General features: G+C 41.9%; 1 protein-coding gene across 4 annotated transcripts in view; it reads left to right on the top strand.

The window, feature by feature from the left end:
- RASSF3 (Ras association domain family member 3) overlaps positions 1 to 24,888 on the top strand; it is a 68,995-nt gene extending 44,107 nt beyond the window's left edge. For all 4 annotated transcript variants that reach the window (XM_053462052.1, XM_053462053.1, XM_053462054.1 and 1 more), the window contains 4 exons: positions 16,915 to 17,022; positions 20,435 to 20,693; positions 23,577 to 23,692; positions 24,242 to 24,888. In XM_053462052.1, the coding sequence (XP_053318027.1) occupies positions 16,915 to 17,022; positions 20,435 to 20,693; positions 23,577 to 23,692; positions 24,242 to 24,391 (633 nt within the window). In that variant the 3' untranslated portion in view covers positions 24,392 to 24,888. The remainder of the gene's footprint in view (positions 1 to 16,914; positions 17,023 to 20,434; positions 20,694 to 23,576; positions 23,693 to 24,241) is intronic.
- The last annotated feature ends 1,835 nt before the right edge of the window (positions 24,889 to 26,723 follow it).

Below are 26,723 nucleotides of genomic sequence, written 5' to 3'. Positions count from 1 at the left end.
TCAATGTGTGTTCTTCACTGAGGGCTGCTTGGGACATTTGGCTAAGTCAAAAATGACAAAGTAAACGAATAACCTGCCCAGTTTGCGATTACTTTCAAATTCCTATGTCTGAAGCAAGTCTGTGTATGTCATTTAGGAAATGAGACTCAACTTGCATGATGTGCGGCCATTGCGTTCACTTACTGTCCCCACCTGCCAGAGCCGGTGCACAAGGTCTCCTTCCTGACTCACTGGGACACTTCTCTGTGAACTATATCAAACATCTTGTGGCTTTCCTTGGTGACCTGTAGTTACTGTAGAGTCTCCCATCTCGTAGCCATGAGATGATTTCTGGTTTTTGTAAAGAAGGAAGGAGTTGTGGAATAGTTTTCTTTTGGTTCATCCTGGCAGGTGGCCAGTGGTCATGTCTCATGGTGCATCACACTATTACACATCACACGATTAAGCAGTATCGTGTTATGAAACGGGAGCTCTTAGATCGATGTTTCTGTGGGTGAGGCAGCTGGATCAGTACTGTGTGATACTTTGGCCACTTGCTGTCATAAAGTCATAGTCTAATGGTTGGCTTTGATGCAATAATAAATGACGTACTCTGGGACTTGCATGTTGCTATGGATTTCATTGTAGATTTTTGCAGTTGAAGGTTGAGGAACAAAGTCCGATGAGCCTTAGGTAGCCGTTCCATCATGGCAGTCAGAGAGAGCTCATTGCCCTGTTTTCTAGGAAGCTTAGATATGCCCATGGTGATGCTGGCAGAATGCGTTCCATGACAGATATTAAGTGTTGGTTTTTTTTGTTATATCATCGCAGAGGGCTGCTCTTGTTACTCTTAAGTGTTTGTTTTGGCCATTGTTCAGCGGTGACATATTGGTTCGCGTTCATTTCCTGAGTTCTGTCCTTGAAACCTGTTGTTCTCCCTAAATACAAATGCAGACCTGTGAAGCAGTCTGCTGCTACCGCATCCTATAATTACTTTTGCAGTCCCTCCTATGAGACGTGTAGAAAGTCCGTGGAGCCGTGCGTTGAGCGGCACGGTTCTGTTTAGTCTGCTGGTCTATGCGGTGTACAAACTCTACGCTGGGTCGTGTTAGATTTCTGAAATTAATCCCTCCCAGGAATTTTCTTACATGCCTTGTTTTAATTTATTTAGCTAACTGTTTGATATGTGATGTGCACGGTGTAGGCTTATAGAGCTTTGCAGATGCCTCCAAGCATGTTAACATTTCTTTAAAAATGCCAATGTTTGGTGCTCACATAAGAGCGCTGAGTGCCCCAAGCCGTCTTCCCAAAATGCTTTGTGAAACCTCATGAGGACATACACAGGCTCTTAATGATCCCCCTCCTTAGCCTCGGGGGGTGCCCCCCTGTTGACTTCAATGGGACAGGCTTCTTTTCATTTTGGAGTTTTCCGCTTTGAGAAAATAAATCTAGGTCAGATTACTTTTAGAACACACGGGATGGAGGCACATATTTATAGTTGCGTGTCTCAGCTGTATGCAGCGGTTAGAGGTTTGTTCAGTGCTGTTGCAAAATCTTCACTATACAATTGACATGTTTTAAATATTTTGGACACTTGGAGGGCCGATGAGCATTGTACAGATGCGAATGTCATTAAATGGGATCTAACCCCCCCCCCCCCCCCCCGCCGCCGAAAGTTCTGGTTTAAATTATGCTTGTGTTAAGAGATTTATAGAATACCAAATCAATTATTTGCATGTGTTTCTAACTTTGCTACTAATCTGAATTTATGCTTCGTAAATCTTGTTAAAAATTTAGTAACTTAATGTTAACCGTTTAAGGGTATTTTCAGACAGTAATAAGGTGGATTAAAGTGCATTTATCACTTGTGTTATAAGTGCATGAAAGTAAGCAGTGTGTAATGTGTGCTAATCCACATTAGCAAGCGAAAAGAGAGATTTAGGACATCAAAGTGAGATGCCGTGCATCCCTGCTTCCATTGGTGAACCCTTCACACTAAATATCAACATAAATGGCAGCAAATCAGGGCATTTTCATTAATTAAGCTTTTTGTTGTGAGGAAGCTCTCATTTAGGAATATGTAAAACTGCAGTTTTGGTGAGCACGTTGGCCAGAGAAAGGAAAACTGTAAGCTCGAGAGCAGGGCTGTTTGACTCCCAAATTATTTTGTGTATCATCGCGGTACACGGTTTGTGTTACGTCCCAGCAGGTGGTGGATTTCTGATGGGTCCGGAGAGTACGTCTCTGCCTTGCTTAATTATTTTTTTTGCTATTAAAGGAATTTGTTGGACAGCAGCTAGATAACGTTTTCTGTTTGAGCGGTACGGTCTGTACTGTACCCAAGAATAGTCAAAAGGGCCTCCGTCTGCAGGTTAAGTGATTAAATACAGGCCCAGACTGACTCGCAGAGGTAAAGAAGTACCCCACCGAGTACCTCCAGTGCCTGTAATACAGTTCCTGTAAGTGGTTTAAATCCAGAGTATCTGGCGGTTAATAATGTTTGGCTTCAAGAGGTTAAGATTTCTTCTGATCTGTAAATAATGAAAAAACAGTGCATGTTGATCATGTGCCAGCATTATCAGAGAAGTAAACGGATCATTGCACACACATGATCCTCTTGCGTTAGCCGAGTAAAGGTCAGACACGGTACAGCCGGCCTGTCGGGTTACATTCGTAGGTGTGTTCCTTTTATGATGACTTCATTATGTATCTGAGTCCTCACACCCTCTTTTGAAGCCGGCTCAGACGAAGTACTCATACTGAATGCTTGGTTTCTGAAAAATACCTTTTCTGTTTCTGCCATGCGCTTTTTTTTTCCCCCTCCTACGGAAAAATGGGTGGTAGCGGAAACTAGTTTTATCTTGAGATATCATGCTAGGGTGGATGTTTAAGCAGATGGAATATAAATAGCAAACAACCCGATGATTAAACCTTCTGAAGTTCACAAATGTTCCATGCTTAGCAGAAGTAGACAAACTGCATACTTACCCAGTTTCCCATGTTTTCACACTTAGTCACACGTGCGTGTGCAAAAGCAGGTTTTAAAGGGATCACCACCCACTTTTAATGTTTTAGGATCGCCAGTGGGAATAGGTTCACTCGGCTGATAACTGAAATTAGAGTTCCTAATTGTATCCGTTACAAGTACAAAGCCCTTTCCAACATGCTTGGCATTATTTTCAGGAAACCTGACAATCTGCTAATCGAGTACGAGTTCTCTGCCCTATTATGCATCGCAGGCTTCACTGTAGAAGGAATGCTGCCATTTGTCGGTGTCTCATCGCACTGGATGTACTGAAACTTGGATTGTTGTGCTTGATGTCTTATTATAGGGTGGTTTTGCTGTTAGATTTTGTTTTTCAGTGTATATAAACTGCTCAGATACAGCAAACTGGTGTGTGGCTGTGTGCGTGTGCGCGCGCCCTGAGGCTGAAAATTGATTTTAATGTATGGTCTTGATCTAGTAAGCCAGTTGGCTTAAAGTGCTAGTGATCTTTAACAATGAAAATTTCCTTATTAGTCTTCTAATTTCTAAGACATATCTGTCCTGTTAGGAAAAATGTAGAGAAATATAGCTACTGTTCCTTGCTGCCTTTTGTGGTGTTTGAAAGGGCCGTTCAGTGATTGCACATTCATCGCAACCCTGCAAGTGCATGGAGGACATGAGCAAGAGTGGCGAGGAATTCCCGTGTCGGCAGGCGGAAGTAGAAGTTATTATATTATTGATAGCCTTATGAAAATGGTCGCCATCACGCTCATGGTTGCGTTATTGTTGAGAAGCTCTTCAGCATCAGACACACTCCTTAAACTCAAAACATAAAACAGATGAATAGCATAGCTGTTGTATGGCAGCTGGGTTGTGCTGAAGAGCATCAAATAATCTAAGTTGGCCACCCATCATATTCATTGCTGAATGCAGTGTTTTGGCAAAGGTTTATATGGAGCAGATATTGGCACCTGTGATGTTTTTTTACATCCTTTTACTTTATTCCAAGGAAGAACAGCCATCGACACCTTATTGAAATCCAATTTTTTGTTGAACTTTTCATAACTATTGGTTGAATGGATGTAATTTTACTTTTGGCTGAGGATCTCTATATATGTATTTTTTTCTTCTTATGCCAGATCTACTTTGTTTTTCCGTATTCGGCAATATGCCTCATGGCAGACCAAATTCCAGACCAATTTTAACATGTTACCCCCACCCCATACAGTAACAGGATTTTACCCTGTTTCAGCTCAGGTTAGGCTTTGTAAGAAATTGCAATTAAGCTGCCGCTAGTGGATAAATAGAGGACATGGCGTCAGTTTATAGGCTGCCCAATTTACTTGGCTTGGAATGTTCTATGCTCTTATAATTCTCTGCCTGCACATATATTAAATATATGGCCACGAGTGCATCGCGTTCTGTCGTAGGGTGTTTGTACACATGCTCAGTCCAACTATTTACAGATTTATTTGCTAGTGACATGGCTGGCTCAAAATATGTAAAAATATCAGTCATCCGCTTTTTAATATTTAACATATGATGACTATTGGCTCTAGGCTTATGTGTTGACCTACTCCTTACTGGTTTTTGTAGCTTTAACTCTTAAAATCCAGCAATCTGTTGCTCCATTGCTTTCTGCCAGTTGTACGGAACACCTTATCAATGGTTGTATTCAAATCTTATCTGTCTATCTTATATGGCCTGCTGCCCAAACACACATTACTATTGATGTGGCGTGATTTGACCTGTAATTTCTTCTGCTGGATTTACATCATATAGAAGACATTCACATGAAGTATGCTGCCTTCCCTGTTAGGAACTGGCTTTATGGAAAGGTGTGTGTGTGTGTGTGTGTGTGTGTCATTTATATATAATTTTTGTAAATGGCCAAACCTGTGCATTGAAATGATTCAGAGTTGCCCTCGCTGTAGAGCATAATGTGTCTTTCTTTTCCTTTGTGAAGGGATGGATTGGATTTGCCGTTCGTTGCACTTGTCATTCTCGGGAGATGACTTGTTGGGAAATCTGCCGGCATTGTGCGTTTCCTGTATATTGGGAGCCGTCCCCTCCAGTTCTTGTTAAAATAATAGTGAAGCGGTTTTCTTGCCTTTCCGGTGTCTGGCGCAGTGTGCTGATAACGTGTGCAGAAGTCACAGCGGACAGCACTTTCACCCTGCGTCGGCTGGATCGTCTGAAGTCTGTGCTACGAGGGAACTATAATCAAATATTCCCCCTTAACCTAATGTATAGCAATGGAAATCCACCCGGTGTCTGAGTATACCGCAGTAACCTATATGCCAGGAGCTGTGTGTGTGTGTGTGTGTTGTGTATATGCGTGTGTGTGTGTGTTGTGTATATGCGTGTGTGTGTATGTTGTATATATGTGTGTGTGCCAAAACGGAATGATTTTCTTGGTAGAGGGGATAAAGCAGGGTTCATACTAGGCTGTTGTGCTAGGTTAGGTTAATTATGAAGGCTTTACAAATCAAGCATGAAAGGCATTCAAGACATTCTGAGACCTTGCTGCAGTCAAGCTATTAAGTCACCCTCCTGACCTACAGATAATTTTGGCATTAAGGGGCTTATCTGTTGTATGTTACTGTATGGCGAGTTCTGAAAGGTCACCTGTGATTGTTTGAATTTAGGCATTTTCATGAATTGATGGCTTTTCTCTTAATTGTTAAATTCAGCTTGTAGTGTGTGTGTGTGTGTGTGTGTGTGCGTGTGTGTGTGCGTGTATGTAATGTTTCAGCGCTGTCCCGTGCTCTGCACTGTCTGGAGCAGAATTGGAATGTGTCCGTTTGTATTTTTATAATTAGAAGGGGTGTTAAAAGGAATATGCGGTGTCTGCCCCATCATATACCATATAGCATTTTGGTCTGCACTTCTGGGAGTAGTCTTTTAGCACCACAAACCTCTACTTGTGCTGAAAGCGGTGGGGGATTTTTTTGTTAATCTTTCATTTCTGGCATTTCCAGTGCTAGCAGCGATGATTATTGAAACGGTGTTAAGTGCGCACCTAACATTATGTCAGCAGAGAAATACGATTGTGTTTGAACGTTGTAAGGAATGTGTATTTATAGATTCAAGAATGTACTTTGCTAAAACACAAAAGATCCTTGTTCTAGCTCTGACTTTGTGAGCCGAGATTGAGCCTTCGGCGGTTCTTGGGGTAAACCGGCTATCACTCTCTAAGACTGCTCCAAACCAAAATAAATCTGCATAGTGCTTTCTACCAGGTAAAATAGCTGTTGTCTTTTTTTCTTTTCAATGCGTTCTTTCCTCGCGGCAGGACTCGGGATAGCACATTGCTGCCGTTGCCCGTGCCACTTGCACCGTAGCCGGCTCAGCAAGCCAGTGGCCCTGCGTTATTATATAACATAACGCTCCGCGGAGCTCGGGGCGGCTGCAGTGACTACATGGAAGAGTCCCGTCCAACAATAACTCTGCACTCTTGAAACTGTGTTCTAGTCTGCCTGCTTTAAGTAAAGTAGTTTGCTTTCCATAAACGGGCGCCCTTGTACCACACGTCTCTATTTTACTTATTATTTTCCTGGTTAAATATATTATATGGCCCTGTGGCATATGCCAACACTATATAAACGAATAAATAATTATGTCTGTGTACTTGGTACTTTGGCTTGGATGTTCAACCAAAAAGGCTGTACATATAATTATGGAATGGGTGTTGTTTATTGAGAACGATAATTACAGAGCGTAATAATGCAAATGAATGTCTGTGGGTAGTGTTAATTATTGAGACGTGGGTATGTTTTAAAGAAACATGTCATTACTGTTCAGTTTATCCCATCTGTCCCTATGTGTGAAACAGGATGCGCATCTACTGCTCTGCCCATTAACCTGTTTAGCGGACAAGTGGAGAGGCCGCTGGGAGTCCAATGCCTGTAAATACATACCAATCAGATATTTGAAATGTCTTTATAGAGGCACTACATAGATGTAAGCCTCGTTTTGCACAGGCTATCGCTGTAATGTATAGAAGTTTGGCGGAGGCAGGTAGGACGCCCCAGCTTCTGAAGCTTAAATCTGAATAACTGTAAAACGGGAAACACTAAAACGTCTAAGCCATTATCTGCTTTTCACTGCGGGTGGAAGTTATGGGTTTTATCTCAGATGTGACTGTGAAATGAGAAACCAATCAGGAAAGGGAGGTCATCCATATGGCCGGGATCCATCACTCAGCAGAAGAGACAGGAAGTGGACGGGCAAATCTCCTGCGCCGAGACCTTGTACTGTATCATGTGAGCAAAACAGGGTGAAACCTGGAGAGCGCTGAACCTTACCTTTGCACCAGGTGAATGGCCAGGCAGCTTTTGTTTGCTTTAGATATCCCATCTTTCAAATGTTCCCCCTGGGTTGGGCAACACTGAGATAGGCGCTTGCCTTATGCCGTGTGCTCGGGGTCCAAAGCGGCATATCTCAGAATGTGAGATATGCCGCGTTTTGACAAATGTTTGTTTGGGGTTCCCCTGTTTTTGCATTGCAAAAAAATATACCAACGTGTACACGGAATCTCGGTTTTGTAGTATAGTTAATGTGTAACAGAGCGACAGCTTGTCGGGGGAGTCATTACTTGCAGACTTCTTTCCCCTTTTGCAGCTGTTTCCGTAATGAGGACGGTAGTTTGTGTAATTTATAACGTTATGCTTTGTTATCTGATCCCACAAACAGCGTGTGAGTGCCTCTAGCCATATGCTGCCACGCTATATATAAATGTGAAAGGTGCGCCCCTAGGGCAAGTATGATTAAAGGGGGGCACTGGTGTGCCTTCTGTGAGTATAGAGAATGGTGTGCGTGCGTAATAGACTATGCAAGGCTTCTGTCGATGGCTTGTGGCAAATAACTCCTTTTTACATTAATTTATTTAAATTTCCCATAGATTAACAAGAAAAATCACGACAACTGTAAAAGAAAGGGCCTATTTCCCATCTGCGCATGCACTCGGTGTATCGGGGTTTAGTAGTGGTACTCTTGCTTGCTACAATGCTGGTAGAAGGATGGGATTACATTAACAAAATGAAAGGGATGATTGCATGGGGTGGAGCACTGATGGTTTCATATGCTTAAGAGTTTACAGAGCACATGCCAGTAGCTGAGTCTCTTATAGAGGCCTTCTATGGGTTGGGACGTCTGACAACACGAAGCAGTCAAGCAAACAGGTGTATTCTTTCCCATGTTTATTTCTGAGAACATGACTGATAGGGTGGAGGTAGAGCATTTAGTCACTTCTTCGGTTTTATCTTGACGGACTCCGTTTCTGTTAAGAGTAGTCAGTGACTGAGCTGCCCACCATGTAAAGTTCTGGAGCACGCCTGTGTTTGTGAGCAGCAGATACTTGTCATATGTGATGGCATTTGGCAGGATCTACAGACCTGCAGGAGCCAATCCACTGATGAGGTTATAATGTTCTTCATAGTCCGCGTTGGTTCATGGTTGCAATACGTACTTGTATGGCAAAATGTTTTGTTTTTGTTTGTTAATTCTTATTCCATTGCAAAAACATACATGCATATGCGCTGCGCTTATAAGGTTGCCTTTCTTTTGGTCCATGTTTTGTTCACCTAAAAATAATGCTTGGTATGGCTGGCGCTGGACATGGCCAGATGTAGTCCTTTAGACCTTCACCCATCAACCGTCCTGTACATTCTTAATTTTGTTAATTTAGTAAAAATAGCATTTTCCCAGATCAATAAAAAAAAGACAAGTACTTCCCCCAGTGTATATGGAACTTATAGCCAGATAGGGATATGAGTAAAAATAAAATGCCTCTTATTTTCTGAAATAAAATTTTTATTCAAAACAATGTTAAGACCCATAAAACCTGTGTTTAGTACAGTTGCTTGTTAACTTATTTTTGTTTGTACTCATTGATCATAAAAAAAAATAAAAAAAAAAAACGTGACTGGTGGCTTAAGCCGCTTTTGCATCATGTAGATGCATTATTTAAAGGGTTCATTTAACAATGGAAATGACATTAGTCTGTCACTCGTCATGGAGCATAAGAATGGAGCTTCACAACTGTCAGGCCTCCAAAAGAACAGGTTTTTATTTTTTCCCTGCCTGGGGTCACTGCTGTCACTTTGTATATGTTTTTGATGGGTTGTCTGTCTTTTGAGCATCTGCTTGTGCTAAGTGTTTGATATGTGGGCTCATTAGATAGAAGATAATGCTCCAGCCACCCCATGTATTGTGTATGATGGCAGAGTGTTTCCAGTATGATTGCAGGTATCAGTCAGACTCCTCTTTTGTTCCTTTTTATTGGAGATGTGCTCCGTCTACGGTAGACGATGGTATTGATTGGCATATGTCAGACACTAGTTTACATTGGCACTGGCAGAATACAATTTAAGTGTACCTTAATTTAAGTGCTCAAGCAAAATTTCAAAGGCACTTGAGTACATGGGCAGAAAGTGCTCCCATTGATTGGCGTGACAGCACATTTCTGCCACTGATTCTGCGATTAGAAATGAGAAATGGCTTTTTCCTTGTGTCCTGTCAGCTATGTATAATTGAGCTCAGTTCTCTCTAATTTAAATATTGCTCGAATCTAATGTGTTTATAGTAGTATGAGGGAGTATCTCATCAGCTATCTACAGTTCTGAAGTAGTTTATAGTTTGAATTATTCCTTGCCTTTTTATTCTTCATGTGCACCTGGAAAGGAGATGTAGAACTGTTGAGTAGTCCTTGGAACTCCTGTCTATAGCAGACCGTTTCTCTACGTACACAGAGAATTTTTAGCATACTGCATTTATTCCCAGACCAAACGTATTTATACATTTTCTTTCAAGCAGTCTTTTTAAACATTTTAATTACATGTGTTCTTACTACAGATTATATCTTGTCAAACATCGAGACGCTACAATGAATAACCAGGGCCATTGGCATGTGTATTCTGCCAGTTCCAATGTAAACTAGTGTCTATAGCATATGCCCATCAGTACAACTCGTTCTTTACATTCTCGTTGGACACGCCATTTTAATGCTGTCTCGTTGGAGCTTCTGTATGTAAATGAAAAGGACATTGCGTGACCCATGAGTTTATATTTTTTACATTCCAGACATGTTTAGATGTTTGTGCCGGCATTAACGTGAACAGTGGCCACTCTAAACCAAACCGGAGATAACTTGGGTTTAAATCCGTCCCTCACTTTGTGCCTGGTGGGCAGAGTCTTCGGCACCTCTGCTTCCTCTGAGGAATGTTGATGCCATAAAGATCACCGGTTCCCGCTGCGGGATGAAGGAAAGGCGGAGCGGCCACATCGCTTCCTGCGCAGCGGGGCTTCCTGCACATTCATTGGAAGGAAAAGGCCCAAAAGAATGTCTCGAGCCATGACTTCTGAAATGCATTGTTCTTCCATTCTAAATTGAACCTGTGAATTGAGTCATCTCTCCAGGGGTGCTGTCTTACAGCAGCTGACGTGCCGCATCCTCCAGTACACTGGTACAGGTGAAACCAACCAATTCACGAAGCACTTTACGACATATTTACAAAAAAAAAAATGAACAGAAGTATGTTTCTGGTTTGTTTTCCAGGTATACAGAGCTAGGCTTTTCTTATAAACCATTTGTGCGCTTGTGGCCTTTCTCTTTGTTTTATTTTTAATTCCACTGAGATTATGTCCAGAAAGGAATGTGATGTAGTCGGGGCAATTCAGCCGCATACTATATTATGGTGGAGCTTTGTGTGTAAAGCGATTAGTAGCAGGCGGGGAGAATGTTATTTTACTTTCCCTTTAAAATACCTCTGGTATTGGTTCCGTGGGAAATTAACCACATGTGATTTCCAGTGTATTTCCTGCACATACAATGCAAGTCGTGAAGAAGTAAAGTGTATTGTTAATGAATTTAAAACTTTTCCAGTGATGCCATTACATTGACTTGTAAAGTGCCAGCGGATTCCATAGAGCTCATACAGGAGTGAGAGGAAAAAGAAACAATAACATTAGAGTTGATGATATATAAAATGTACAGTAACGTGAACATGTGTAGGAAATACAGGTACTGGAGAAACCCTGATCTTGTGTGCGACTCTGAAGGCGAAACGTTGGAGAATCTATACTGTTCTCTGAAGCAGCTCCAGCGATGGCGGCTGCCCCGTTAACTATACTGTAAAACCCCACACATAAATATACCAAACCCATTCTAATGTATTCACTGAGCTGTGAAAAAACGCCAGGGGCTTTTGCTGAGCTAAATTCTTAATCAGGGATCTGATCAGCGCTGCTTTCCCAAGCGTTCAGACCCTGGTACACATCACACAGTTTGTTGCATACACCCTTGTTTTGTGTAACGATCTGCAGTAACTGTCGTCCGTTGGGGATAAGATGGGCACGTCCGTGTTGTGTTGGACATGTCTGTTGAGTAGGATTATATAAACCATTTAATCTGTATGTGAAACACTTGTTAAAACTACGTTTCTGTTGCGTTTTTTTGTATACTTTAAGTTTTCCCCATAAACCTAACATTTGTCTTTTTATAGTTCTGGCTAGCAGTCCTGTAGTCTTTCATTTTATCAACAATCTCTCTTTTGCCAGAAATATCTGTTTTGCTACAGCCATTTTAACCAATTTTATTTTTTGTTCTGTATTCTCTCAACCCATCAAATATATTGTATATTTAATTGGTATACATGAACGAGAACCTAATAATCTCATCCCTTTTGCCCGTTCAGCCACTTGTGACCACGGTTATGCTGTATTCCATCATGTAGTAACCATGGATCCTTTGGTTTTAACCCCTTAAGGACAATGGGTGGTACCTAAACCCATTGAAAACAATGCGTTTTGAGCCGGGCTTCGTCATTAAGGGGTTAATATAATGGTTTCATAAATGGCAAAACCTCTTACACGTGTGTTGACAGTTAGTGCATTTGGAGTAAAGTGCAAGTAATCGCTACAGAGTGGTAAGGCTTGGTCTGAAACCCTCAACTGGGGGCTTGTTCAAAGCATTGACTACTTCAGAATCTGCTCTGATTGCTTGCTTCTCCTGCACCATGTCTTCAGCTTCATTGGCGCTAATCCCCAATTTGTCCGGGTATGTTTGTGAGAAGCAATGTCTGCAGTCTTGTTTGTGCAGTCTATACACATTCATGATGCTACACATATGGCCCCCGTGTATAGCTGCAGTGAAGCTACTATTATAAGCCGGAGGCATCCGGAAGGAATTAGAATGCGACAGGTTAACTAAATTCTGCTTTCAGTCTTTCTAGGAAGAGGATTCCTCCTAAGGTAGAGGAGCTTGCCACAGCATAGCCTTTCTAGCCTTTCTAGCATTTGTTGGCAGTGATGCCATTGACACAGCTGTTGTGACAGATCAGGTTCTCATTAATGTTCTTTCACTTCCCTCCCCATCTGGTAATTGCAATGCTTTTTTTTTTTTTCTTTTGCACAACATAAAATGTATTTGCTCAATTATAAGATGACCCGCAGACTTTGGCTCTTAATAGAAAAAAAGGAAATGCTGAATATAAGACAACTTTATTGGAAAAAATAAAAACCACTGTTTTTGCTTTGGTCCAAGTAAGGAAAAGCTGTGAACTGGTGACAGGGTCATGGGGGGGCAATGCATGTGATCAAAACAAACAGCCAAGCTACTGTAGCTGAAATTGCTGAAAAAGTTCATGCTGCTTCTGATAGAAAGGTGTCAGAATACACAGTGCATTGCCGTTTGCCGCGTATGGCGCTGCGTAGCCGCAGACCAGTCGGTGCCCATGCTGACCCCTGTACACAGCCAAAAACGCCTGCAATGGGCACGTGAGCCTAAGAACCGGACCACGGAGCAATGGAAGTAGGTGGCCTCGTCTGATGAATCACGTCTTTTACCTGGATGGCTGGGTACGCGTGCGCCACTTACCTGGAGAACATACGGCACCAGCATGCATCCATGGAGACCTCACCTCACAATTTACAGGACTGCTGCTAACGTCTTGATGCCAGATACCACCGCACACCTTCAGAGGTCTAGTGGAGTCCATGCCGGGTCAGGGTTGTTTTGGCTGCTAAAGGGGGACCTACGCAATATTATGTCATAATGTTATGGATAAGTGTAGTTTCTGCACTTTTTTTTTTTTTTTTTTGTGCAAATCCATCTGCAATATTCAGGCCACTTGGAGTACTTCTGCAACAGGCTGGAGTTACCTGGATAAAACCTGGAACAGATACTGAAACTGCTTTTGTAACACAGTAGTGTGAGACTTTTTTTATCCTGGTGCATAAGAAGTGCAAAGAAGAGAGGAGCACCCTTGCCCCATACAAGGTTTCCGTATCATGCGTTGACAGAGGAGTGCATTGTGTCAGACGTGCTAGAGCGTGGGTATCTGTCTCCCTTTGATCTGTTGATGCCACATCTTTTTGTGATATGATCGAGTATAATAGTCTTTCTTACTTCAACAGTGTTTTGTTCGTTGGCTTTGGAAAAAGGACAGACTTTGAAGCTGCCCCAGGCAGGGATGAGGTCTGTCTGGATCACAGTGGGATTTTAAGGTTTAGTGTTACATGTTGTATGTGAGAGATTGAGTTTTATATGTGAACAGTGATTTCCCCCAGGGGCACTGCTGGTATAGTGTATGGGTGGGTATTGAGACTGCTATAATTTTTTTATTATTATTATTGGAAATGAGCATGTTGAACAAGCATCTGTAATGTTTATCATGGCCTTGACTCCTGTGGGAGTACAGACTGAAAAGAATACTTCATCTTTTCATCTTTTGTTTTTAATCCAGTGTTTTAAACATGCAGCCTTAAGTTTTATCTATTAAATATTACTTTTTCAGCTTGAAACAAGTGCTCGACTGTTGTAGCATTGGCAAAGCCTGCAGTTTTACAACATGGCCTTGTAGGGTAGAGCGGAGCTGGCAGCCAGGACTTTGACAGATGAGGTCATTACAGTCTTGGCTAAAACAAGATTTCGTGGAAGTATATGAACACACACAGCTCTCCACACTTTTTGAAGACCTCCTAGTTGTCAAAGCATCAACTATTCTTTAAGCCAGATGGGTTAATTTACTAAAGAGCCAGTACCGCCAAGTATCTTCAGCAAGAAGGGCCGAGCTGACCCTGCATAATGGAGAACTCAGTGTGTGAGGAGACTGGTGGAATCATGCTGTATACGTTGGGGGTCCCAAGCTCTTCCTGCGGCAGGAGCTCCTAGGGATTGGTGCTTCATAATGTGTAGTGAAGTCAAGGATGTGATACCACAATCTCCTTTTACTTTACTGTATTGCTATCAGTAGCCAGTGCCCCCTGTCATTTTATAGGCGGTGCATGTAGGTTAAACAGATGGGCTACTAACTAATTGCTTATTGCATGGTCCTGTTTGGATAAAGGCATTACATACGAGACTAACTTAGTCATTAAAAAATATCATTTGTTAATTGGGCAATTTACTGTCCCTTATACCTCCGCCGAAGAATGCTTTTTAAGGTATCTGTGAGCCTGCAGCGTTTCCCAGGCCAGCGAGATATGGCATATAGGTGTGAGTAGAGAAACTGCAAATGGATGGTGGGGGTTCTGCAGAGGGGGAACGCCACAAAAACGATCCTGTGAATTAAAGTGCATTAAAGCTGGAGTATCTCTTTAAACACTGTGAAGGACTAAAATGTGTGGTCACTGGACATTACAATGCTATAAGGGTCAGTGACCACACATTTTTAGTCCTTCACAGGACCTGGTAACTCCCCTTAAAATGTTCAACACAGGAGCTCAGGTGCTCAAGGTGAGCTTATGACAGTCAATAGGGAATAAATGTCTGGCAACTCCGCAAAGGGTGACTTTACTGAGCAGTCGGAACTTTACCAGATTCCATGAGTTTAGCTAAACGCTCTGTTTTTGTATTCCTAAGGACACGGTGTAGTTTCCCTTATTGCATTACAGTGAAAAGAACCAGGAAACACGGTAGTAATGGGTGATGGGAATCGTGCAGGGAGCGCTACGTTACATGCTTATCAGCATATTCCCTGTCCTATGATGTTATTGGCAACAAGCCTTCCAAATGTTACGTGAAGAAATGCATGCCTTTCACACAAACATGTAAAACTCTACTTGACCATTAAGGTCAAAATTTTTATCTTTAAAAATATTTAGGCCCTAAAGACAATTCTGGCTAACTGTGGATTAAAAAAAACTATCCTAATGACTTGGTTTGTATCACTTCATTCATTCACTCATTCAGAAGAACTCGTTTGAAAGCGTTGATGACCAGTTAGTGGTCGGGGTCATGTAAGGGAAGACTTAGCTCTGGGTAAGAACCTGTGCAGTTGGGATACTGCATTTGTTACCCCCTCAGACCCTTTTGTTTTGTCAGCGGTTGGAGGTGAACATTCTGTCAATCACTCTTTAAGCTGCTTGTGACCTGGAGACCTCCAGCACCCACTTGAAACTTAATACACATCTACTGTGCTATCCATGTGTCTTTATAAGTTAACCATCCCTGAAGGCTGAAAGCAAGTATTCTCACTGCTGCGCTAATGACCTGTATTGCTACAAGTTATGAGCAAAGACCATTTGTTACATATAATCTTTTTGCTCGTAAGAGGGTTATGCACTGGAGCTGTTGTCTGTTATCAGGATGGTGTGCGAAAATACTGTGAAAAGTTTCTTCTGTTCCTTTAAAGGCATTTTAAGGTGCGATCAGTCCTCCGTAATGACAAAGGTTTCAGATTATTGCGGCTCTCAGAGCAGAATCGTGCTTGGAAACCAGGCATCGCTCAGTTCCATACTATATATGGGCCTCGGGTGAGCGGAGCTGTGCTGCATGTATTTATAACACCGGCGTGTTGGAGCTACTGCACCGTCAGAACAAATGCTGATTGGGAGCTAGCCTTTTCTACGCTGTGAAACAGAACATTTCATAGTGATCTGACAGCACAGCAGAATGTCACGAGTGATTTATCCCCAGCCTGTCTTTTTTCCTGGAGACCTTTATGGTACATAGTGGAGTTGTTATAGTCGTAAATTACTAAAAGGCTCTTTATTTCTGATGATCCCCAGATCTGTCAATTTTACAAAATACTGCTAGGGGTTGTAAATGTGGTTTTGATGTCCATAGTAGCATTCATTTTGATCCCAAAAACACATCATGTACCCCCTACCTCCACTAGGGTTGTGCTGTGTATGCATGGATAAAAAACCGTGTACTCCTTAAAACCACACAATCACACACACCTTCTCAAAGTCTTGAGACAGATGAATTACATGTTTTAATGAGACTTGAAAAGTTATCTGTTCCCTTGGGATTGTACAAGGCAGCTCTTTAAAGGACTGGTTGAGATATGATAGCTTGTAATTCTTGGCTTGGCTTAGCTGGGCACATTTAACTGACCAGGGGTTACAGAGACACCCCATTTCCATTTACCCCACTTCTGAGATACAAACAAGATAAAAGAATAGACTGCATAGTCTGGATGAAGGGCTATATTGCGCTATGTAATACACATGGGCACTCCAGAACTGCTATAAATTCATAAATGTATGATTTAATGGGACAGTTGTGTCCCATTTTCTTCCTGCACATGAGGCTGTTGGTAATCAGTCAACGGCTCCCTGGGCTTTTCCATCTTGGAGCCTGGTTCAATACTGAACAATAATCTGCACCCCTTCAATGCTGCTGGGACCCTTAGCCTTTAAATATTTAACGGTTGGGTTATTTATATGCATATCCAGGGTTTTGTTCATTAAAGAGTGTGCTGGAAGGTAAATTTGCTCCTCTGTGTCTTGAGTAGGCATCAAGCTGACAACCAAAGTGAGCTTCTCGCAGGACCAAGGCTTGAGCCGAGCTGTCTGCAGTACTCGGTCAATGTAGAGACATTTTTTTCAGGGTATTCGGAGGACTGCTTTGAATGGCTTTTTAGTATATTTATCTTTGTCAGAATAAGCTGGTAAAGGCAATAAATGTTTTCATGTAGTCACTTATCCTGCTCTGCTTTCAGGATGGTGAAAAGGAAAGAGATCCACTCTCATACCTCAGTAAGGAAGAAACCAAAGAGAAGATCCAGCTTTATAATACAGCAGTGACGGACAAACTGAAAATGACCTTGGTAAGAGGCTTTGTACCTTGCAATTATTGGTTATAGTCCTCCTTGTTCCCAGGGGTTGACAGAATAAATCAGGGCAGTAAAGTGAATGGTACTCTAGTGCTGCCAACGTTTTGTACAGTTCTTGGGTTCCCTGACAAATTTCCTCTTGCTAAATGTCTTCAAAATTATACTGATTGCAAGCCAAAAAGCACAACTAATGAGTAAATTCTGATGAATGTAGTGTAATGTAAAGGCTGTGCATACACACGTCACTGCAGGTAGATCTAATCTCCTTTTTTAGAGTTAGAATAAATCAGATGTGTACGGTTAATAAAACGTGTGTTAGTCAGAAGCCGTACATCTGGCCCTACTGCCTCTGTACAAGACCATACAGGCTGGGAGAGGGTATGTATGTGTATGTATGTATGTATATATATATATATATATATATATATATATATATATATATATATATATATATATATATATATATATATATATATATATATATATATATATCAGGGCTCGACAAATCCCAGGCGCCAGGTCGCCATGGCGACAGAGAATTTTGTCCTGGCGCCTAGGTTTTGTCAGCCTCTTACATCCAGAAAAAATTGTGGATGTAAGAGGCTGAGTCACCACACGGGGGCGCTGCTGCTACTGTCTGCCCAGAAGTCTGGGCAGACAGCACAGCCACCCAGAGCCCGCCCCCAAGCCTGAGATCACTCCCACGGAGTGATCCTGTAGGCTGAAAACGCGGTTGCTGGAAAAGCAGCAATCGTGTTTTCAGCTGCCACAGGCAGCCTCAGGGAAGGGGTTTGTGTGTTGATTGGGTCCCCACACAAGTCTGGGGACCTCACCCAACACCCCCCAGCTGCCTGATCGCTCCATGGGAGCGACAGCGCAGCGTTAACCCCTTCAATGCCGCGATCGCGGCATTTAGGGGTTAATTCCCGTTTTGGGGGCTTTGCTGCTGGTGGTCTGCCTGGAAGCTCAGACAGACCAGCAACAGCAAAAACGAGCCCCCACAAGCCCTTTGATGACTCCTGTAGGTATGGAAGCCTACAGCAGTCATCAAAGAGACTCCCTCTGCAATGGCTGGTCCATAGACCAGCAATTGAGTCCCAGCTGCCAGAGGCAGCTTCAGGGACAGGGGAGAGGGTTCTTCGGTCTCCACATGAGTGTGGAGACCAGCCCCAACACCCCCCGCTGCCTGATCGCTCCCTGAGAGCGACAGTGCAGCGTTAACCCCTTCAATGCCGCGATCGCGGCGTTTTAGGGGTTAACTCCCGTTTTGTAAGGGGCTCTGCTGCCGGTGGTCTGCCTGGAAGCCCAGGCAGACCAGCAACAGCAAAAAAAACGAGCCCCCACAAGCCCTTTGATGATTCCTGTAGGCATAGAAGCCTACAGCAGTCATCATAGACTCCCCCCTGCAATGGCTGGTCTATAGACCAGCAATTGCTTCCCAGCTGCCAGAGGCAGCTTCAGGGACAGGGGGAGAGGGTTCTTTGGTCTGCCATGAGTGTGGAGACCAGCCCCAACACCCCCCTGCTGCCTGATCACTCCATGAGAGCGACAGTGCAGCGTTAACCCCTTCAATGCCACAATTGTGTATGACACATTCGTGGCGTTGCAGGGGTTAACATTTGTCCCCACAAGCTTTTGGGGACTAAATATCTGTCAATGCTGTGCTCCAATGGAGCATCAGCATCGAAAGAGTTAAAAAAATGAAAAAAATGTATTTAAAAAAAAAACAAAAAACAAACAGCACTGACCTGAAAGTCCAGGGTGCTTCCAGGTCAAACGCTGTGAGTTTAGTAAGTGGGCTATGATGATCGGATCCCTCCTGACCAACTGTTAGTTTAAAAAAAATCCTGGCTCCTAACTTTTTTACCTGGCGCCTAGATTCACAACAAATTTGTCAAGCCCTGATATATATATATATATATGAACATGAATGTCTAAGTGTGCGTTAACATGAATCTCTATGTGAAAACACTTGTGTGAGCATGAATGTTTGTGTGTGGACACGTATGTGATTTGGGTTGCATGAGTATGTAAGTGTGTTTGAGCAAGAATGTGTCTACATACATGGTGTCAGAGGGAGTGTATTAGTAAGAGCGTGTTAGTGAGTATAAGTGAATCTGTTAACATGTGTAACTTTGTGTTTACATGTGTGTGTGCGCCAAAGTGTATGTTGCAAAGGGAAAAAGGCAGACAAGCTGTTTGGGGTAAATGATGGCACAAACAAGCTATTTGGGAGCAAAGATTGCACAGGATGAGTGGGCTAGGATGGCACTGATAAGCGGCTTGGGGCAAAGGTAGCACTCACAAGCTGTTTGGAGGTAAAGATCACACTGTGTACAAAAATAAAGTGAATGACGGCGCTTCTAATAGATATTTTGATATATAAAGTGAGAATAAATAGCTGCCAGCACTTAACACTTAACCCCTACGTGACAATAAAACAAACAAAAGATAGAGTGCAGCGCTCCGTTTGTAATAACTCTATATTAATAGTGTTATGCAATACTTGAACATGTCCGTCCTTACAAAATAACACCCATCGTGCATAATAAATAATAAAAAAAAAAAAAACAGGTATACTTAGATCCAGATCACAAATCACATGTGATGTCTTCTATGAGACTCTCAGCAGGTTCACATGAAAAATAAAATAAACGTATAGATAATCGTATAATATTGTTTATACAAAAGATATTAACCCTCCGATAAGATTGGTACTCACAATCTTTTGAGCAACCAAGTTTGCTCAAACTATAGGGCGTCTGTGTAGGAATATCATAGGATCCAATAGTTTCTGGGAAAACAGCAGCTTGTGGTGTTCCACTCAATGTTGTTGTTCCTCAATGAGCATCAGCTCAAGATATACAGGTCAAAATGAAGAGGAGGATCACACTGTGGGACATGTTTTTGGTGAATTTGGGGGGCCCTGGGGCAATTTTTGTACTGGAGCCATGTTTTTGGTTACGTCCCTGCGTATAGTTACAATTCAGGGGGATTTCTTCAAAGGCTCCTTTATACATTGCAGCAACGTGGCTCTTCTTGCTGAAGAAAATTATTCGTGCTGGTTCTTCAAAATGAGTAGAAGAGTGAAGGAAGCCTTGTTTGGAGAGCTTGCTGATTTAACTATGCAGGGCCAGCCAAGCTCTTCCTGCAGAAGTTTATCGGGGAGGATCCTTTATATAATGTATAGTGCAGTCAAGGAGTTGCAACCAAACAAACGTTATTTTTTTTAAAAAACAAACCTCATTATGTGCTGAAGCAGAGACATACCTAAAGCACTAGATTAACCTGCTACTGTGGGACTAGAGGGTAGGAAGCTGTTCTAACTATGATACGTTGGCTTCATTTATTAGACAATCAGTTTACAAAGTATTTTATTTTGTACCTTTTCAATGTTTTTCCACAGAATTCCAATGGGATTTATACGGGTTTCATCAAAGTACAAATGGAGCTCAGACGACCTATCACTGTACGGACACGCACAAATGCACAAAGCCATGGCAATGAAACAGCTTTCTATATGCCCAAGGACAACATAAACATTCTGCACATCAGTAGCAGCAACACTGTGCGTGAAGTTATCGAGGCCTTGCTTAAAAAGTTCCTGGTAGCTGACAATCCTGCCAAGTTTGCACTTTACAAGCGCTGTCAGAAGGAGGATCAAGGTACGGTAGAACCATTCCCACCACCTTCGATGTGCTGAGTTGTAATTGAGATGATGCTTGACAGGAGCATTACTGTACTATAGTCTGACCCTCCTGTATTATATTATTCCACAGAGGTTCAACACCAATATGCTACCTGCTACATAGTATATGATCAATGCTAAGACATGTAGTAGGCACTTTTAGTGTTAGCATTTACTTCTTAAATACATTTGCTGTTGTAAAAGTCCCTGTAGCTAGGAGGTTTTGTAGGTTTATTAAGATGTCTTTGAATTGCACACACACTTCACATAATACATTCTTGTTTTGGTTCACCTATTTGTACTAAGCAGTTTGCCATGCCTCAGTAAAGCCTCAAGCAGATGTGAAAAGTTTCTTAATTCTTGTGTTAATTGCTATGATATTTTATTAACAAAATACATATACAAGAGACACGTTTTGCCATAACTTCTAGGAGTTTGTTGTGCTGAAAAGAAATCACTGTGTTGTAACGTCCTTACAACGTCCAAAGAAATAAAAAAACAAAACAAAAAAGTAAATCTTGCTGTATCGCATCGAGATGGTACTTACTGGACCTTCAGTTTGCTGGCAGGAATTCTCCTTCCATCTTCTGTATCTCCATAACATCGAGCAGGGCCAGACTGGGACTGAAAAGTAGCCCTAGAAAAATTTGGAGACCAGCCCCATATAGTTTATCTCACGGTCAAGCTCTTATACCCACACGCACCCCTTATACATACCCGAGTCACACTATTCGCCATTCTTTTCATCTCATTATTTGTATTAAAATGCCAGAAAGCAAAAGTGTTAAAAGGCCCTAATAAATCAAATACATTACACATAATAGGATCAAAACATTTACTACTGCGAACATTTTTAGATGAAAAAGTTCCATTTTATTCAGTGGAACAAAACGCTGATAGCATTATTCTTCACCATATTCTTGTAAGAAATTTTTTTATTTCTTTATTAATTCATGTAGATTATTTTTTTTCCATATTTAATAAAAGCTATGATTGAGTCATGTTTGGTTTTTATTTTCTTTCATTTGACAACCTACCCCCGAGTTATGCACCTCTGCCCCCAGGCTTGCCACTCTGCCCCCCTGATATGACTTCTAACCCCCTATATGCCACTCTGCCTCCAGAAATGCCTTATACCCCCTATATGCCACGCTGCCATATAGGGGTTAAAAGGCATATCATGGGACAGAGTGGCATATAGTGGGTATAAGGCATTTCTGGAGGCAGAGTGGCATGAAGGGGGTTAAAAGGCATATCATGGGGCACTCTGCCTCCAGAAAAGCCTTATGCCCCTATATGCCACTCTGCCTCCCCGATATGCTTTATACCCTCCTATATGCTCCTCTGCCCCATGATATGCCTTTTAACCCCCTTTATGCCACTCTGCCTCCAGATATGCTTTTTTTTTTTTTTTATTTTCAATTAGTTATACAAAGACAGAGACCATACATACAAATAAATAAGATATTAATTTACAGGTGACCAATGGAAAGTCTTTCTTAAACGATACTTTATATATTACGTTTGTAGACTCCATTGTATACAGCATAGTAATAGTACAGTGGATAACTAATGCTTTACAATCGACTTTAAAACATTATCAGTAAATCCTGCTGATTTAGGCATATTTAAATATCATATTTACACAGACGTTCTAACCCATTCATTCATCAGGCTACCTCGTGGGGAGGATCTAAGACAGTCTATCAGGGCATGTTAGGTACAGCAGTGAGATAATCTGTGCGCCCAGGGGAGAGAATATTAGGAAGAAAAAGTCTATTTGGAAAGGAATTATTCCATACTTTTTAGTTACCAGTTTCAGCTAAACCGGCTGCCAGAACTGCCTTCTCTGCAACTTCTATGCAACTCTGGCATATAGGGGGTTAAAAGGCATATCATGGGACAGAGTGGCATATATGGGGGTATAAGGCATTTCTGGAGGCAGAGTGGCATATAGGGGGACACACTTACATACACACAAATGCCTTTTTTTTTTTTTTTTTTTTAACAAATACAAAAAAATATTATACAGTATAAAAAATACATTGGTTTACTCACCTTCTACTTCTCTTGACTTCCGTCCTCTGGTAGCTGCACACTGTTCTCCTCTATGCTGACAGGATGTCTCTGACCTGACATCCGGTGCTGCAGCAGTCTGCAGAGTGCGAGGGGGCGGAGCTTCCACCTCACGCTGCTCCCATCACTATGCAGCCATCAGACTGCTGGGAATGTAATCTAAACGGCCGATGCTACTTTAACACTTTTTTTTATTTATATGGTAAGCTGGATCGGCTTGCCATATAAAGTTAAAAAAAAAAAAGTATTAAAGCAGAGGCGGCTGGCGGCATCAGCACGCATCGGCCGTTCAGATTACATTCCCAGCAGTCTGATGGCCGCATAGTGATGGGAGCAGTGTGAGGGGTGAAAGGTCAGTGCGAGGGGGCGGAGCTTTCACCCCTCATGCTGCTCCCATCACTAGACGGCCATCGCACACGGCTGCTGGGTGCTGATGCCGGCCGGCCGCATCAGCACCCAGCGGCCACTTTGATTAGATTTCGGGCAGCCTGGTGCCGAGGGAGGAATTCAATGCCATTTGCAGCCGCTCAGCGGCTGTCTTCAGGGTTAGTCTACCGGCAGCCCAGCCCACGGACCTGCCGGCCCACCGGGAAATTTCCCAGTATCCTGGTGGGCCAGTCCGGCCCTGACATCGAGCATGGGATAACCCTTCTTGGGTGCCACATTCAGTTTAGTGAAAAACATTCAGTCATGTCGATTCAATAGCTAAGCCTGTCTCCAGTTTTTAGAGTTGTTTTTTTTTTTTTTGTTTTTTTTTTACATTTTGGGTTTCTGTCGTCTTCAGTGTACATGTGCAGGCTGTCTGACAGGGAGCATCCTCTGTACCTTCGATTGGTCGCTGGTCCAAGTCATGAGGCCCTAGGCTTTGTCTTGCGGGAGCACGAAACTGGGGATGTCATGGTAAGATGTCTTTCTAGTCAAACGCATCCTTTAACTTTGCAACAGAGGTGTGATGCATGTGTGCACCAAATATGTAGACACCTGCTCAAGTCATCAAACTATATACCCTGAAATATAGAACATATTCCTCAAATTCTTAAACTTTAGTACAGTTATGTTGTTCAGCAGTTCACACAGTGCCATAGAAATACTCTGGTAGAGAGGACCCGCTTCTCAAGCTTCATAGCATCAGATTATTGCATGTTAAATATGTTCAAGTTGACCTCTGGATAAGTCTAAAGAGATTTGGTGTGTTTTTCTTTAGTTCCTTCTAAATGTTTTTATTATAAAATAGTGCCACTTTTACAGAGCAAGTGGGGAGGCGTAACTGCAAATCAGAGCAGGTGGGAATTTGTACATTTTGTTTCCTAGGCAGGCAATCCTTAACTGTTGCACAAAACGCTCTGTACAATGTAGACAGATTAGTAAATATAAACAAATGGTGTGGCAGTCAGATCGCCTCTAAAATATTTAAATAACAAAAAATATATATATATTGTTTTTTAACAGTGGGAAGCCTTCTCTCTACCTGAACTACATAACTTCTTGCGTATTTTGGACAAAGAGGAGGAAGAACAGCTACAAAGTTTAAAGAGGCGTTATGCATCATACAAGGAGAAACTGGAAGAGGCCTTGAGTGGAGTGCGTAAACCTGGTTAAACATTTGGCCTGGGAAGACTTTTCATATTGTCTTTTGTTACAGCATGACTGAGCAGTGACAGAAGATTCCCGTTCTGTTCTGCAGACGCTTCCTTTGAGGGGGAATTGTTCCTTAGGAGATGTCTACATGGAGTCTGATAAACTGGCCCTTGGAACTGGTCACTCTGGCTATGGTTTACACAGCGCTGTCATCTGGACTCCACATCGCAGGTGGTGTCTGCATTAGACAATCCAAAACTGAATCATTTTTACATGTTATTTTTTTTTAAGTTTTTAATTTTCATGTAAATTATTAAAGCTTTAAGTCTGAAACGATTTCTTAAGAATGTGTTAAAGTGTCTGTAATTGGTATTTCTATGAAATATAAAGCAAATGTTTGTATGTTAATTTGCATGTTGAAAGGAGTTCCAGGCACATCTTGCCTGGGAAACTGGAAAACCTGATAGTTCTGCAGAATTAATGAAGGTTCTTAGTGTTCCGATGGTTAGGAGATAAAAGTAAGTGATCAGAGGGTGGGAAGAGATTACAGTATTCCTCAATGTCCTTGGGAAGTATGCATGTAGAGGGAACTTGAGAAGTTTATTTGGTGCATATTACTGAGTGCACTAATGTACCACTATGCAGTTAATACACAATTCAGTTGTGAGCATTTATTTTGCCCTGCTGTGTACATTTTAAGCTGCTAAGTAAGAAGGTCTTTAAATTAGAGAAATGTTCTGGGTCCCTGGCACTGGAAGACAGTGCAGTGTCATACAGTATATATGGCAGAAGGGTAGTAGTAGATGTGTATATGGCCAGGATGCAGATCTGCTGGTATGATGTATGTTGTGACGGAAGCTAAAAATGTTTTGGAAGGGTTTATTACCTTTTTGATTCATTGCGAGGCACTAATATTTTGGGGGCCAGTCCAAACGTTTTATTTGGATGCCCAGTTTTGCAGTGCACTTGCAGGGATCACAGTGTCAGAGGTACTAGAGAGACTTGGTTTGGATTGCAAAGTGTTTCTGTTCTAAAGCAAGCAGTATGTCTGTTTGTGTTTTTGTTTGTTTTATTTTTTTTGTTCTAATAGTTGCATGACAGTGCATGTTGAAAACAACCAAAGACCAAGCAAATCAAAACCTTATTACTTTTTTTTTATTCTACTCAATCTATGATTTGCTTTACAATGAGTTTTATGTGCTATGTAAGAAACATTCTTTGTTTACGTTTCACAGCATGCGTCTCCATTGCATACTTTTATCATTACTGTAGGAATGGATGTGGAGAGTGACACCCAGTGGCCAGACTTTGGCATCCAGTAAACCGTCACCCCGGGGGGGGGGGGGGAATTGGGTGTATGGGTGTCTTTGGATATTAATCCAAAAGACAATCCAATATTAAGAGGGTTTATTTTTTACTCTGTAAAATAGAGAAGCAGGCTAATCCTCCTTTGTTTCAGTCAGAATGTACAATCGTAGAAGTAAACTAGTGCAGTGTGTCCTACACCGCTGAAGTATTTATGCCACTTAACATTATTATGCGATTGCATATAACTTGAGTTGAATGCTCTCTTACTTGGCCTTACCTGTTCCCAGAGGTGCCAGCATTATATTACCTCTGGCGGAGAAGGGGTTATAACAATAAGGTGCTGCCCTTGTCTGACTTGGCCCAGACTTGCTACGTACTGGTAAGAATCGCTTCCATTGTTCATGTGAAGCTTTGCAACAGGTAAAGATCCTGGTTCTGTTCTGCAATTTCCATCAAATCAGTCCAGTTTAAAAGACAAACACCTCAGGGAGGGAAGGATTTTCATTTTTTGTCTTTAGTTGACACATTGGACCACACTGTGACCAGGAATATTGTATTCATGTTTATTATAGGGACGGGCCCAACAAACAGCTATAAACGGCATGCTTTTATTAAATTAAATATGGAGCAATATCTCCTTTTTAGATTACCCATGTGGTCATGGATACCATGGATAGCACTACTTAGGGTGTAGGCTTTCTACACTGTATCTTGATCTTGTAGGTTTCCGAACTGTGAATTTTATCTTTTATTTACTTGAAGTATATTGTCTTTGAAATGGGCATACTCAATACGTTTTGGTCTATACACTACATTATATCATTAGTTGGCCAAGTTACTGTAATGGTTTGATGTCCACAATATACGTTTTGGGTTTTCTTCTTATTGTAAATTGTCATCAAGTCCTTCTTAAAGGGGCACTGGAATTGCATATGTATGTTTTACCCACAAACCTTTGCAGTGTGTTTCACTTTGATGTTATCCGCAAAATTAAATTAACACTGGAGAACTTTTATTCTATACAAACAGACTTGAACACACTAGT

The sequence above is a fragment of the Spea bombifrons genome, chromosome 4 (assembly GCF_027358695.1).
Source record: "Spea bombifrons isolate aSpeBom1 chromosome 4, aSpeBom1.2.pri, whole genome shotgun sequence".
Lineage (NCBI taxonomy): Eukaryota > Metazoa > Chordata > Amphibia > Anura > Pelobatidae > Spea > Spea bombifrons.
Note: the sequence above shows the minus strand (reverse complement) of the source record. Positions and strands in the feature narration are given on the sequence as shown.